The sequence below is a fragment of the Squalius cephalus genome (assembly GCF_949319135.1).
Source record: "Squalius cephalus genome assembly, chromosome: 4".
NCBI classification, from domain to species: Eukaryota; Metazoa; Chordata; class Actinopteri; order Cypriniformes; family Leuciscidae; genus Squalius; species Squalius cephalus.
The window spans coordinates 40,670,462-40,683,194 of record NC_137125.1 but is presented as its reverse complement, the minus strand read 5'-3'; the positions used below and the strand labels follow the sequence as shown (position 1 = coordinate 40,683,194).

The 12,733-nt window shown below is 37.6% G+C and overlaps 1 protein-coding gene across 1 annotated transcript in view; it reads right to left on the bottom strand.

Annotated features, from left to right (window-relative positions):
* Window positions 1-230: 230 nt before the first annotated feature.
* cacna2d1a (calcium channel, voltage-dependent, alpha 2/delta subunit 1a) overlaps window positions 231-12,733 on the bottom strand; it is a 65,796-nt gene continuing 53,293 nt past the window's right edge. Inside the window, exons 23-37 of the mRNA XM_079869626.1 lie at window positions 12,221-12,338; window positions 11,176-11,285; window positions 10,622-10,687; window positions 10,437-10,540; window positions 10,281-10,352; window positions 9,863-9,930; window positions 9,303-9,341; window positions 8,706-8,777; window positions 6,810-6,962; window positions 5,967-6,019; window positions 5,376-5,431; window positions 4,870-4,996; window positions 4,308-4,420; window positions 3,494-3,576; window positions 231-1,738 (exon numbers count right to left, since the gene is read on the bottom strand). Coding sequence (XP_079725752.1) covers window positions 1,622-1,738; window positions 3,494-3,576; window positions 4,308-4,420; window positions 4,870-4,996; window positions 5,376-5,431; window positions 5,967-6,019; window positions 6,810-6,962; window positions 8,706-8,777; window positions 9,303-9,341; window positions 9,863-9,930; window positions 10,281-10,352; window positions 10,437-10,540; window positions 10,622-10,687; window positions 11,176-11,285; window positions 12,221-12,338 — 1,351 coding nt within the window. The 3' untranslated portion in view covers window positions 231-1,621. The remainder of the gene's footprint in view (window positions 1,739-3,493; window positions 3,577-4,307; window positions 4,421-4,869; window positions 4,997-5,375; window positions 5,432-5,966; window positions 6,020-6,809; window positions 6,963-8,705; window positions 8,778-9,302; window positions 9,342-9,862; window positions 9,931-10,280; window positions 10,353-10,436; window positions 10,541-10,621; window positions 10,688-11,175; window positions 11,286-12,220; window positions 12,339-12,733) is intronic.

Sequence of the window (12,733 nt, the reverse complement as noted above, 5' to 3'; positions counted from 1 at the left end):
CTAAGCACCAGGCATCCCTCCTCTTAAAAAAAAAAAAAATCATAATTCGTCTTGCTTTTCTTTTTCACAGGCTTCCATAATTATCCTTGTCTCTTCTCAAAATCTTAATTATTCCATACATTTTGGATTCGTGACCAGATTTCATTGAGGCACAAAGATTCAGTCAGGATCTCTTAAAGGGACGGAAGTTTCGTTTGTCAGATCAGAATGACGATATTATGCATTTCTCTGCAGAGCAACCAGGGTCAGATTGCACATGTGATATTCCTTCACTTATTTTTATATGTATCCATTTACATCAAGGCACGTTGACAGGAGAGAAAGGCTGACAGAGCACTGCCTCTGACATTAAAGTGAAATATGACACATCAGAGACCCGAAAGACAGCTCAACCAGGGGCAACATTTCTCATAAAAACAAAATAACTGTAAACATTAGATGATTTTCTTTCCACCTTTTCGATTTCTCCAGATGATATTAAAGTGTGGGAAAGAGCAACTGTCATAAATGCCTTTTCACCCTTCTGCATATCCACACACATACATTAATTATAGAACAGAAAACTTAACATTAAACATACAGCAAATCTTTAAATAAGTTAAAAAACCTTAAAAGATCTCAAATAAACAGGTAATGCACCAAAAAACAAAAACAAAACACACACATGCAACAGCATTCTTTTTTTCTCTTCGTATTCACAACCAGGACACATAACTTTGCGAGCTAGCTTTTAGGTCGGTACGAATTGGCAGTTGTTTAAAAAGCCCTAAATAAAAATGACAGGGCAGTTTGGCCACACGACCTGCTTGGCATCAAGTGCAAAGTACAGCAAGACCACACACAGGGTAAAGTTTGGCAGCAGTGCACAACTGAATGCACTATGGGCGGATAAAAATCACCGCGTGATAGCGAATACGGGCAAATGAAGGGAGGGATTGTTCTCACACAGCGGTCGGAAATGAAATCGATATTCCCGAGGCACAGAGGTGGACACCACTGGGAAAAACAAGAGACTTTTGCTATTGGGTCACTTGCTCATTTGTCCTTTTTTTCCAGTAATGGGCTGCAGACCACAAACAAGGTTGGATTCTGACCCGACCCTGAGGGGTCTATTAAATATCTCAGCAGGGCAAACGTGACAAGGCCATAAAAGTCACATATAAACAGTTTGTAATACTGAGGAACTAGTCGCTGTAAATATGTTGAAGGACAAATAGGTTAAAAAAGGCATCACACTGGTAAAGGGTGAAACTTTGGTTGGCAGTGTTGTGATTGGATAATTTTTTTTCCGTTATTACGCTGGGACGTAGTTCATCTCCATGGGCAAAGTGAAGATGAAGTGTCAAGGTCTGCCCACCCAGTTAAGTCTGCCCACCCCGTCGCTCATGTGGAGAGAGTCCGACCTCAGAGGTCAAATGTTAAAGGTCGTTGCTCATTTATCATCTCCGACCTACTTTGACCTCAAGGGCTGTGAGTGATCATGGCTTCGGTTTTGTACTTCCTGGGTCAGAGCCTCTCCCTCCATGTGCTGGGCTGTGGCGTGGGAGTCCGGATGAACGTTCATGTGTGATGTGGTATGTGTTTTGGCATCGTAGAGGGGTGTGGTGTCTCTGTGCTGAGGTCACGAGAGACAGTGTCCTCGTCCAATCAGAAGCCAGAGCAGCAGCAACTGGAGGATGACCATGGACACGATAGACGGAGTCAGACCTGATGCCCCACCACATTGCTCATTCTTCTCCTGTTATCATGCCGACAAGAGAAAGCCAATAAGTCTGGTAGGGAATTAATGGGATGATTGTGTAGGAATTACCGTAATGACGAGAAGTAAAACCTTTTTTATTTCAAACTTGTATTGTTTATAGCAATATAGTATAAAAACATTAGTGCTGTCAAATCATCTAACATAAAAGTTTTTGTTTACATATGTGTATATATTATTATGTTTATGTATTTATGTTAGATGCGTTTAATCGCGGGATTTGACAGCACTAAAAATATTAATAAAAAAATATTAAAACATACAAATATGATTACTTTTAATTAAAAGATGTCATCTCATAATTACGGTAATTGTGACAGTCACAATTAATCTATACTTTCGGATAAGTACAATTACTAAATATGCTGTAATATGTTGGTGATAATTTATTCCTACGAATGAAAAGGTGTTGAATTAGTCAAGAATGAGTTACATTAGCAGTTTAAGAAGATGCAAGAAGCAACAAAGCTAATTAGTTTGACACGTGCAAAATTAAATGCATGAAAGAAAGAGATATTAATCTGAATTAGACAGAAATAATAATATAGTGAGGCAAGAAAGTATCATAAAGATGAAAAGACAGAAGTGTGCCGGCTGATAGCCTTATTTATTCGACAAAATGCCTGATCTGTTTTTGCAGTGGATTCACGTAACGCATCAAATTTGCACAGAAAGATGTCTTTGTTCTGAAAAGAAAGATGAAATTAAATTTACTATTTAAATACTCATGGTCCTCAAGGTGCAGAGCTAAACCACTGCTGTTTGAAATAGATTGTGGAAACTGAGAGTAAAATGAGATACGATGCAAAACTGTTTAGTGAATGTACTTCTCAGTTGGCAGAGAATAAATAAACAAATAAATAATGCAGGAGAGAGAGAGTGAGAGAGAAAGAGAGATAGAGAGATGGACTGACCCGAGACAGCACATGAACACTGGCAGCAGTAACATGAGCAGAGAGGAGAGCAGAGGAGAGCCTGCATTTCTCCTACACATGGCCTCATCCTAATATATATTATACAGCCAAATACACAGCAGGAGAGAGAGAAAGAGAGGAAGAGTCATGCAGAAAAATGTTTGACAGTTTAGGCAACACACGAAGAAGTGCTTGAAGCGTTAATACTGTAAGTACAAAGACAGAATCCAGAGCAGGAAGTAAGTGTGTGTTTAGATAAAGATGCACTACTTGCTCAAAAGTATGTGGACACCTGAACACCCCACTCATAATGTGCTTGCTGAACGTTTAGATTCAGTATCATGGGCTTATTCCAATTCACCCTTAAAGTGTTCAGTGGGGTTCATGTCTTGGTTTTGTGCAGGTCTTACACACTAGACTCTTCATTTCTTAAAAAAATTGCATAACTATAGGCTTGACCTGTTAGTCACCCATCTTAAACACCCAAACCAGAAAAGTAGGTGTCCACATTCTTTAGGCCATGAAGTGTACATTCTTGTGAGATTACAATGTCAAACAAAGCCAAGCTCTCCTAGATCTATCACACAGAGACTAATATCAGAATTGATTTACATTGATTATATCTCAAAAAATTTCATGCAGTGTCTCAGTGTGGTAGATATCAGGTAATGACTGAAATGAGAGCAGGTAAAACAAGCCATTTTAGAAGAATAGGGGACATGTGAGATCCAAGCATAATGCACATCAAGTCGCGCTGAACGCTAGTTTGGTCTCAATCTGTTGTAGGATCTTGCCGGAAGAAGGTGTTTGTGTGACTTACTTCCCGGTTGTTGTCAAAGCACTCTTTCGGACCTTTCCGATACCGTGGGTTCTGGGCTAACTGGCAGGGATCTGGACCCGGAGCTGTGAGTTCAGAGTGAAGTTCAGGAAAAATAACATGCTAATATTCTAAGTGAGGTTTAAACTAATCTAAATCTGAATTTATGGGTAAAGTTAACTATTTTATGAGGTGGCGATTTCGTATGAATTCAGACAATGTGATTCGTATTCGTGATTCTCAACTCCACCCCTAAAACTAAATGTCAATGGGACATAAGCAGATCATACGAATTCATTCGAATAAGTCACCAATTCACCAAAATGGATTTAAGACAACCCTGCTCAAAACAAATAAACATTTTTTATAAAAGCTGTTCCATCCTGGTTTATGCAGGTCTGGTATTGGTGGTCCAGCTGTTGATTTTTCTGGTACAACTCTAAGTCTTGCTAGTTTAGCTAGCAATGTACCATGATGGAGACACCATAATACAAACGTCCCATTACTTAAAGTCCAGATAAAACTTTGCAACCCATTTAACCTTGATATGTGAAGTATTTCCAAGTAAAATGAGGCATTTGATGAGATAAACATGTTGGGTAATGACTGGTCAACCATTTTCCCAGTTCACTGAAATCAGCTGTTTGGATGAAGCGATTAACTAAAAGAAATCAGACACAAAAAGTTACTGGAAAAGCTACTCCTAGTTAGTTTCTTAACTTTCTTCCCAACACTGACAGTTACCTAATGAGTTATCATCATCATTGTGTGTTTCAATACCAAATGGTAAGTTTGTTTGAATGTGTATGAAGGATACAAGGCTTTTCTTCCTGGGAGAATGGATTTTCATCACATATCTGGCAACTCATCTGTGTGTCAGCAACAATAAGCACCAGATTTGTCTTCGGAAGCTTTTCAGCTATGAACTGCCTGAAAATAAAAACAAAAATATACATAACCTAATGGGCATAATTCATCTGTGATAAAATCACTTTGATCATTAAGAATTGGGCCTACAATCAATTAAAAGCATTATATAATGACATAATCAAATATTCTATTGAATTTATTTATCGCTATACAATATGCCATCTAAATAAATAAATATTTAATTTATTTATTTATCTAGTGTTACATGATTTGCCATTTAATTCATCAAATGAATCTCAATCAATATTTTTTTGAAAAATGCACCCAAATGAAGATAATTTGCTTAGTTTGTAGGAGAATGCATGTACATGTAAAAAAATAAAAATAAAAATTTGTTGCATATACAATTTAATCAGAAAAACATTACATTAAATTGAAAAATGAAATGTTTTTGTTTCATTTTCCGTCCATGATTAAGTTCAATTTCCAAAATGGTCACCATTTCTTACCTTGAGCAGTTTAGACACTCAACAGTCCCCTTAAAAGTTGTCTCGTTGTTCTCAAAGAAATACTGCGTCTGCTCTTTAATGCAACTCTCTTTATATGGTGTTTCAGACAGGCCATCATCTTGTTCCACTGCGAACAAAACACAGTCGCAATTCAATTACAATGAGCTAATATACTTTCAGTGTTTCTTTGAATTAATGTTGATTCAGTGCCTAAATAACCCCTGCTGAAAAGTCAATGAGCCAATCAATTTTTTTTGAATTTCCCAAAGTACACAGAATGCAGTCAAAATTTACACCATGCTTCCCATTACATTTATTGTATTTTGACATTCTGAAACAGCCTAATGAATATGTGGTCGCGCTTTGTACACAATTTCATCTTTAGCATTCATTAGCATTTGTAGTTTTGACAGTAAACCAGAGGATAATACAAACAGGCCAACTGCCAAATTGCAATGGCTTAATCATTGTTTCACAGCATTTAATTACTGATGCCAGGCTCTTACCTGCCTCAAGGAAATTAGGAAATGTGATGCTGACAAACAACTGCTGCAATATTGACCTGGAGAAATAAAAAGAAATATTGATTCCGCTAAGAAATGTTTCAACTGCTTTTGTCTATATAATAGCAAAGTCCCTTTAAGACTAGCCATTTCACTCGGCGGCCATCTTTGAAATGCCTCTCGCTTATGCAAGTGGAGCTACTAATTTGAATGGGGAAACATCAAATTCTCCAAAACTCCAAAAAGCCAAGCTTACGATTAAATTTCATATTTGAAATCACCAATGAAATCTGAAATCTGGCTCTTATTTAGGAGGCGGAACTTATTCCGCCATGTTGAGCGGTGCACTTTTCCCCATTCAAAACAATACGAGAGACGCGTCTTGTGTTATTCTATAGTCTTTGATATAATAGGGTCCAAAACAACATTTGGCCCCTATTGACTTCTAAAACACTACAAAACATAAAAGGAGAGATCTTCTTTTTCCACAGAAGGAAGGTAATATGAGGGTTAGTAAAAGATGACAGAATTTCGTTTTTGTATGAACTAAGAAAGTTAATTAGGGCAACATTTCAAAAACACTTCTTCACTCACCAGGCTACTGCAGAAGCCCACCAACCAATGTTCAGGATGTCGGCTATGGTGGGCTAAAAGGGACAAACAACATGTTATTAAACCTACACAACAATTCCGGGAGCACCTAAAATGTCCTTGTGGCATACCATCCCGAATAAAATCAATAGATTAGCTGCATCTCGCAGCATAAACTCTGGGATGTTGGCACCTTAAACTCTCATTCTCTCAGACATTCTTTTCTAACTTTGCAAGTTGCATATCCGGAGCTGAGAAGCACCAAAACATCCTGATTTTATTGGCAGGGGCCCCTATTACGACCCTGCCAGACAGAAAGGACCCCGTGCCAAACAATACGGGAGATATTAGACGAAAGCTCAGCAGATGCAAGCATAAATCCACAAACAAGGCTAAACGAATGAGCTCAGGGGACGATTAGCTGCCGCACACGCTGCTCTGATTAGCATGAGAGGAAGTGTCTCTTTGTGATGATTCATGGTTGACTGTGCGTGTTTTGAGAGATTTAGTCACCATGTAAGACATGGTCGTAATCCTTCAAGTCACACAGATCAGAGAGAGTATCGTGAGGCTAACTTATCAGTGTGATATGGAACATGAATAACACAATGAAGTTCACTAACCGCATGACTAAACTTTATATTCAGAGGAAAATGTGCTACATAAGCCAATCCTTATTTACAAGTGATAACTTGGCCAAAACCTTTTAAGACAACACGCAAACCACTACGGGATAGACATTCATTGTGAGTGAATCGCTGTAGACACATTTTTGTTTGGATTTACAAACTGACTTTATTTTTGGTCATGAGGAACTGAAATGAATTCAAAGAAGATGAAACTCACCACGTAGACTGATCTGAGACCAGCGGCAGCTTTAGATTCTTTGGTGGGTTCACAGAGGGCCTGGTAGTCATAGGTTTTGTTGAGTGAGTACAGGGATACATTCATCATATTTCTCATTAGGCTGGGGTCAATCATACCGAAAAACTGTCCGATCTGAAAACACAGAAAATGCACAAATGCATATTTACTTAAAAATAGGGGTCATAACTGTACCATAAACTTCTATTGTTTTTTTACTGGGATAATTATAATTACTAAAGACTAAAGCTGAGGCCACATTAGCGACATTTCGGACAATTTTGCTGGCAAAAAGTTCCATCGTTTATTACCAGAAGTGTAGCATTGCCAAGCTCACACAGTCACTTTCAAATCAAGCATCCTTTTATTGGTCAACACTGCGTGACCACCTCAAACCTTTTTGCAAAATCTGTGTGGGGAAATCTTTCACCCTAACGCGAAATTCCCAATCGTGTGAATTCCTATTGAAATTACTGGATTTTGTCCACGAAAATTGGCAAACGTAAACTGCTCAAACCAATCCTTTTTCTAGTTGAAGATATCTCCGGACATCTCCAAAGGAAGGTTTTGTCAGATTTATCTTATTTCTGATGACAATTGTATGCCCCTCTTGAATCTTCATTTTTAAAAAGAAACAGTCACAGACTTTGAAGATTTACCACTGAAGAATAAAGTATACAAAGGCTATTTTTGTTTTCAGTTAACATCATTTAAACCCGCAATGAAATGTTTGTTTATTCGCCATTTGCTCTGCAGATGTCCTGAGATGAGCTACAAACAGTCTAAGGAATCAAGCTCTGAATACACATACATCTGCTCCTGAAGAGTGAGTCGTCAACTATTAGCAGTTTTCAGCAGAACAACTCCTTTTTGAATCTGATTCTTTGTCAGTGAAGCTTATTGTTTGGTTTGGTTTGGATTGGTTTGGTAAGGTAAGGTAAGGTAAGGTAAAATAAATTTAAAATAAAATAATAAAATAAAATAAATTATGGAAGAAGATGGTATCTGTCTACTTTTTTCATATTTTCCACACTGATTGTTGGGAGAATTCTGCAGAATGTGTTCAAAATAGTGAATAATTCTGACTTAGCAAAGTCATAATTTCACAACATTGCTCTTTAGTTTAATAGCAGGCATCAGGCATGTGTCACTATGGGAATGAGGATGTCTGTCTGTACTTATCTGTAGAATAAGTTCATGCTGTGAACTACATGCTGTGTGTTTAAAGAGTGTGGAGCCCACCGTGCTCGGGGGGGCGATAGGATCTCTTCTAATCTTATTAGGAAAACCTACTTCATTACCATAATTTAAACCATAGAAAGAGTTGTCTGAGAGCCCAGAAAATCTCTGAGGTGTGATACCGACCGCAAGTGTGTGAGGAATAAAAAAAAAAAAAAAAAACACGCCCCTGTTCTGGTTACTGTTACGAACACACACAGCTTAGCTTCCAGCTTCGTATTAGACGTAAAAATGTAAGAGCGAGTTCGTCCGAGACTATAAGTCAGTCCAAAGGTGATATAAATCCTAGAGTGTACAGAACGGCCGCCGCTCCCCGTTCAATAACAGCCGTAATGAATGTGCGGTCCTAGCCGACCCCTGGAGAGTCTGCCCACACGGAGGGGAGGAGACGGGATTTAGGGCACAATCGGTCCCCTTGGCTTCAGTCCTGCTGCCAAACACTCCGGCCGTGATTTATCCCGCACACACTTTGCTCTGATTGGTTTCCCTCACTGAGCCTAACTTTAAACATTTACTCTACTGCTGTTGCCGGCGGGGTGCAGGTGGGGTTGGGTGGGTGCTCTCCAGGGGTCAAAGAAGGGGAATGTGTAATGGAAGCAAAATGGAGAGGTTCTGATTGGGTAAGAGAGAGAGGCCCACCATATTCATGTGCTCGTCCTGATTGGCCATGACAAGGAAGCCTCCATCGTCCAGAAGTACACAGTCCAGATACTTTGTGAGAAAAAGATAAACACAGTTCTAATATAGATAAACACAGAGTAATATACACTAATTTTCAAAAGATTGGAGGGTTTTTATTATTTTTTTAAGAAATTAATACTTTTATTGAGCAACAGTGTATTCACTTGATCAAAAGAGACATTTATATTATTAAAACAAAAAATTCACTAAAGAATCCTGAAAAAAGTTTCCACAAAAATATTAAGCTGCACAACATTGATAATAATAAGTAATGTTTCTTGAGCAGCAATCAGCATATTAGAACGATTTCTGAAGGATCGTGTGACACTGAAGACTGGGGTAATGATGCTGAAATTTCAGATTTGATCACAGGAATAAATGACACTTTAAAACATATTAAAACAGAAAACAGTTGTTTTAAATTGTAACAATATCTTTACTCAGTAAAATATTACTGTTTTGTCCTGTATTTTTGATCTAACCAATGTCAAATGGTAATGTATATAATATAGATAATATCATCTCTTCAGATCTAACAAATAAATATGATCTTACCGCATCATTTCTCCTGCACCCACAGATTTCACCAACACACTATGCAGGAAGATTTACAAATAGACAGATTGAGTTGCACAAAAGTATAAATACAATATCGGCTATCAGTTAATATTATTGGTAGACATTAGACATATTGGCTCATATTGGATATTTAATTGTGCATGTTCTTTTTCACATCTACCTTTAAATAAATAATACATAATAACACTGTTATTAACACTGTTAAATGCAAATCTTAAAATTAATATACATTTTTACACTGTACATTTTATTGTTGTAATGTCTAAGTTCACCTATAGCATTTAGAAGGTTGATTTTAGTTTAAATTTTTGTATCTAATTTATTTAGACAAGATAGCATACATTTTCTGCCATTTATGTACTTGTATCAGTGAAATGTATCAGTATCAGAGAGAATTTTACTATCAGTGCATCCCTAATTTATGCAAAAGCCAAACTGACACCATTAGGATAAATCAAACTGGCAATATTCCCAATCATCCTTCTAACTTGCACTACAGTTAACAGAAATACAGGTAGTTGACTCTTTGCACTCACTTTAGGTGTAATTGTAGTGTTCATGAAGCTTTCCATCCAGGTCTGTATATCCAGTTTTACACCGACAACTGAAACATATAACAAAAATGAGTTCAGTCAAAATTATTCAAAATTGCATTAGTTCACATTCTTAAACAACAATTCAAACCATAAAGATTCATCCGATTATTACTAGTAATCTATTATTCGTATATTATTAGCTCTACTAATCATGTTGATGCCAATATCTAGGGAGCAAGATGGCCAATGTCCAACGAGTTTTTATATATATTATATATTATTTAAAATACTGTCAGATTACTTGACCAAGCTTTTATATTGGTTTATCACTACATACTTTGTTGTATCTTTCTAAACCACTGGATATCTACAGTATAATCCTATGGTAATTACAGAAACTATAACGTCAGACTCTCACCTGCTGGTTTGAGCATGAATTCATCAATTCTCAGGTCCAACGCTCTGCTTGCTAAAACTGAATCTTGAGTTTCTGATAAAGAGAGGACAGAAAATGTCCATTAATCCATAGGAAAAGTGGTATATGCCTGTATAATCATCACAAGCACATACTTACTATTCATTGCGTATGATGTAAATATATAAACATCATTGTCCAGACTTCTCTTGTAGAAACTAGACTCATACGTTTCTGCCTCTTCTGTCCATTCTGGACCAGCACTGCGAAACACACACAGAGACAATTTTAGTCCTATGGGCCTGCCTGTTATTCCTAAAACGTAAGAAATATAACAGATTTACCTTGCAGGATAGACTCTAGTGACACCGCCATCTGTCGCCACAAACTTAGCCTTGATTCTGTCATTCCTGACAATCACAAAAATAAATAGGCTAAATGAAACGTACTCACGCCAAACAGTGTTTAAATATATGAAGTTGACAGAACAATTCATGCTTCTAATGTGACTTTCTTTCTCTCTGTGGAACACAAAAGGAGATACTTAGCAAAATGTTCATGCTGCTCTTTTCCATACAGTAAAAGCATACAGTGCCCAAACTCCTAAAAGGACAAAATAGCACCAAAAAAGCCTTTTTTTATGATGCTCTTTTGTCCATTTTGAAACTTGACAGTCCCTGATCACTATATGCTTTCACTGTATGGAAAAGAGCAGCGTGAACAAAGTTCAAAACCTTTTGTGTTCCACAAAAAAAAACAAAAAAAAAAACAATAGAAGGTCATACAGGTTTGGAACAACATCAGGAGAGTAAATAATGATGGAAATGTCTCTATCCTAAGTTAAGGTTAAATGAACGTGGTCTTGTTTTTTTGCATTTTATAATTCGGTGCAACTCACAGTCCTTGTTCGCTCCAGTGTTTGGCCAGTTCAGCGGTGATGCCAGCGTCCAGCAGCATCCTGTTTATTAGGTCCATTTTACCTGAGGAACAATACACAAATAAAAAGGCCTCAGTTGACATATCGCCATTCATTTACCATCGTCCATCGCCCGAGCATCAAAATGACCCTCACACTACAGGAGCAAAACCTAACGGAGGATCAATAGGCACAAAACAAAGCTTTACGTCATTATAAGCTTCACCTTTGACTTGATAAATGCATAAACACCTGTTGGTCATGAGTAAGAACAGACTCCACATTCTGACCTTTGAGGCAACCGATGCCAAAGTCATAAAGAAGTAGGACTTCATAAAAAGAGAGCGAGACAGTGACGCAAAAACGAGGCGGTGAGAGCGTAGGGAAAGTAACACGTAGATTCATTTTCCGAGACGTGAAACACGATTGTATTCTTCGGCGGTATGAAACGGCAGTAAGTGTTCAAAGGTTTTTCGTTTTTTTGGTGCGGGTACCTTAAGAACATTAAAGTGTTTTATAACATCGCACTGCAGTTCATTACCGCAAAGTCTTTACGACAAAACACACACACTTCAGAAAGAGCAGCTGGTGTACAACTTTATTCCGCCCCCCTTTGCATGCCGCATGCTTTTCATTAGGACCTGATTGAGAGCAGCGCAAGAACACAATTCAACTGATCCGCCTGTGTTTGACAGCGAGGAAATCGTGGACTTAAAATACCAGGCCTCTGTGACAAATAGCCCCAAAATTTAGCGTTTACAGTGCTATGTTTTGCCGGTTACAACATTTTATTGTCTGTGCTCATGAGGAAGTTTCATTTCTTGACCGAAAAAAAAGAAAGAAAACCAGACAACAACATAAGTCAAAATCATTGTCTGTTGGTGAATGTGAGTGAATTTTTGTTCTGTTGTATTTCTTCATCTGAAATAGAGATCAATTTTTGGAGCATTAATAAACATTAATGTATTATAAATCTAAATATTTAAGTTAAGTTGTTAAGTTATTGTCCTTGACCCAATCAATGTACCAGCACACATCCTCTCTCTCTCTTTTTCTGTGACATGTCCTGCTTTTCCTCTTTCACACGGGGTAATTGGTGCCGAATTGGGGGGTGGGCTCGTAGGTATAAAGTATTACAGCCAAACCTACACATTCAACACATGTGCACCAAACCAAGTGATTACCGCAGCACCAACAGATCCTGGTGAGATCAAAGCGGCCTGTGGAGAGGAAGGTGAGGGGGGGAGGAGGGTGTCTGTGTGTGGGGGCAAAGGGAGGAGGTTTACTTAGCATTAACACAGTCAACAAGAGAACAATAAATATAATTAGACTGAAACTGAAACACACAAAACCTCTAATTTAATCAAGAAAAGGTGTATGAGAACAGCTTTTGATGTCATGGTTTTAAACCAAAGTAGTTTGTGAATAAAATATCTCATCTATGCAAGAACTTAAATTGATTCCAACTGTTTTTTTTAATCTAACATCCTAAGTCTATGTAGTTTATTTAATTTTGTAATACTAGCAAATTAAAATATGT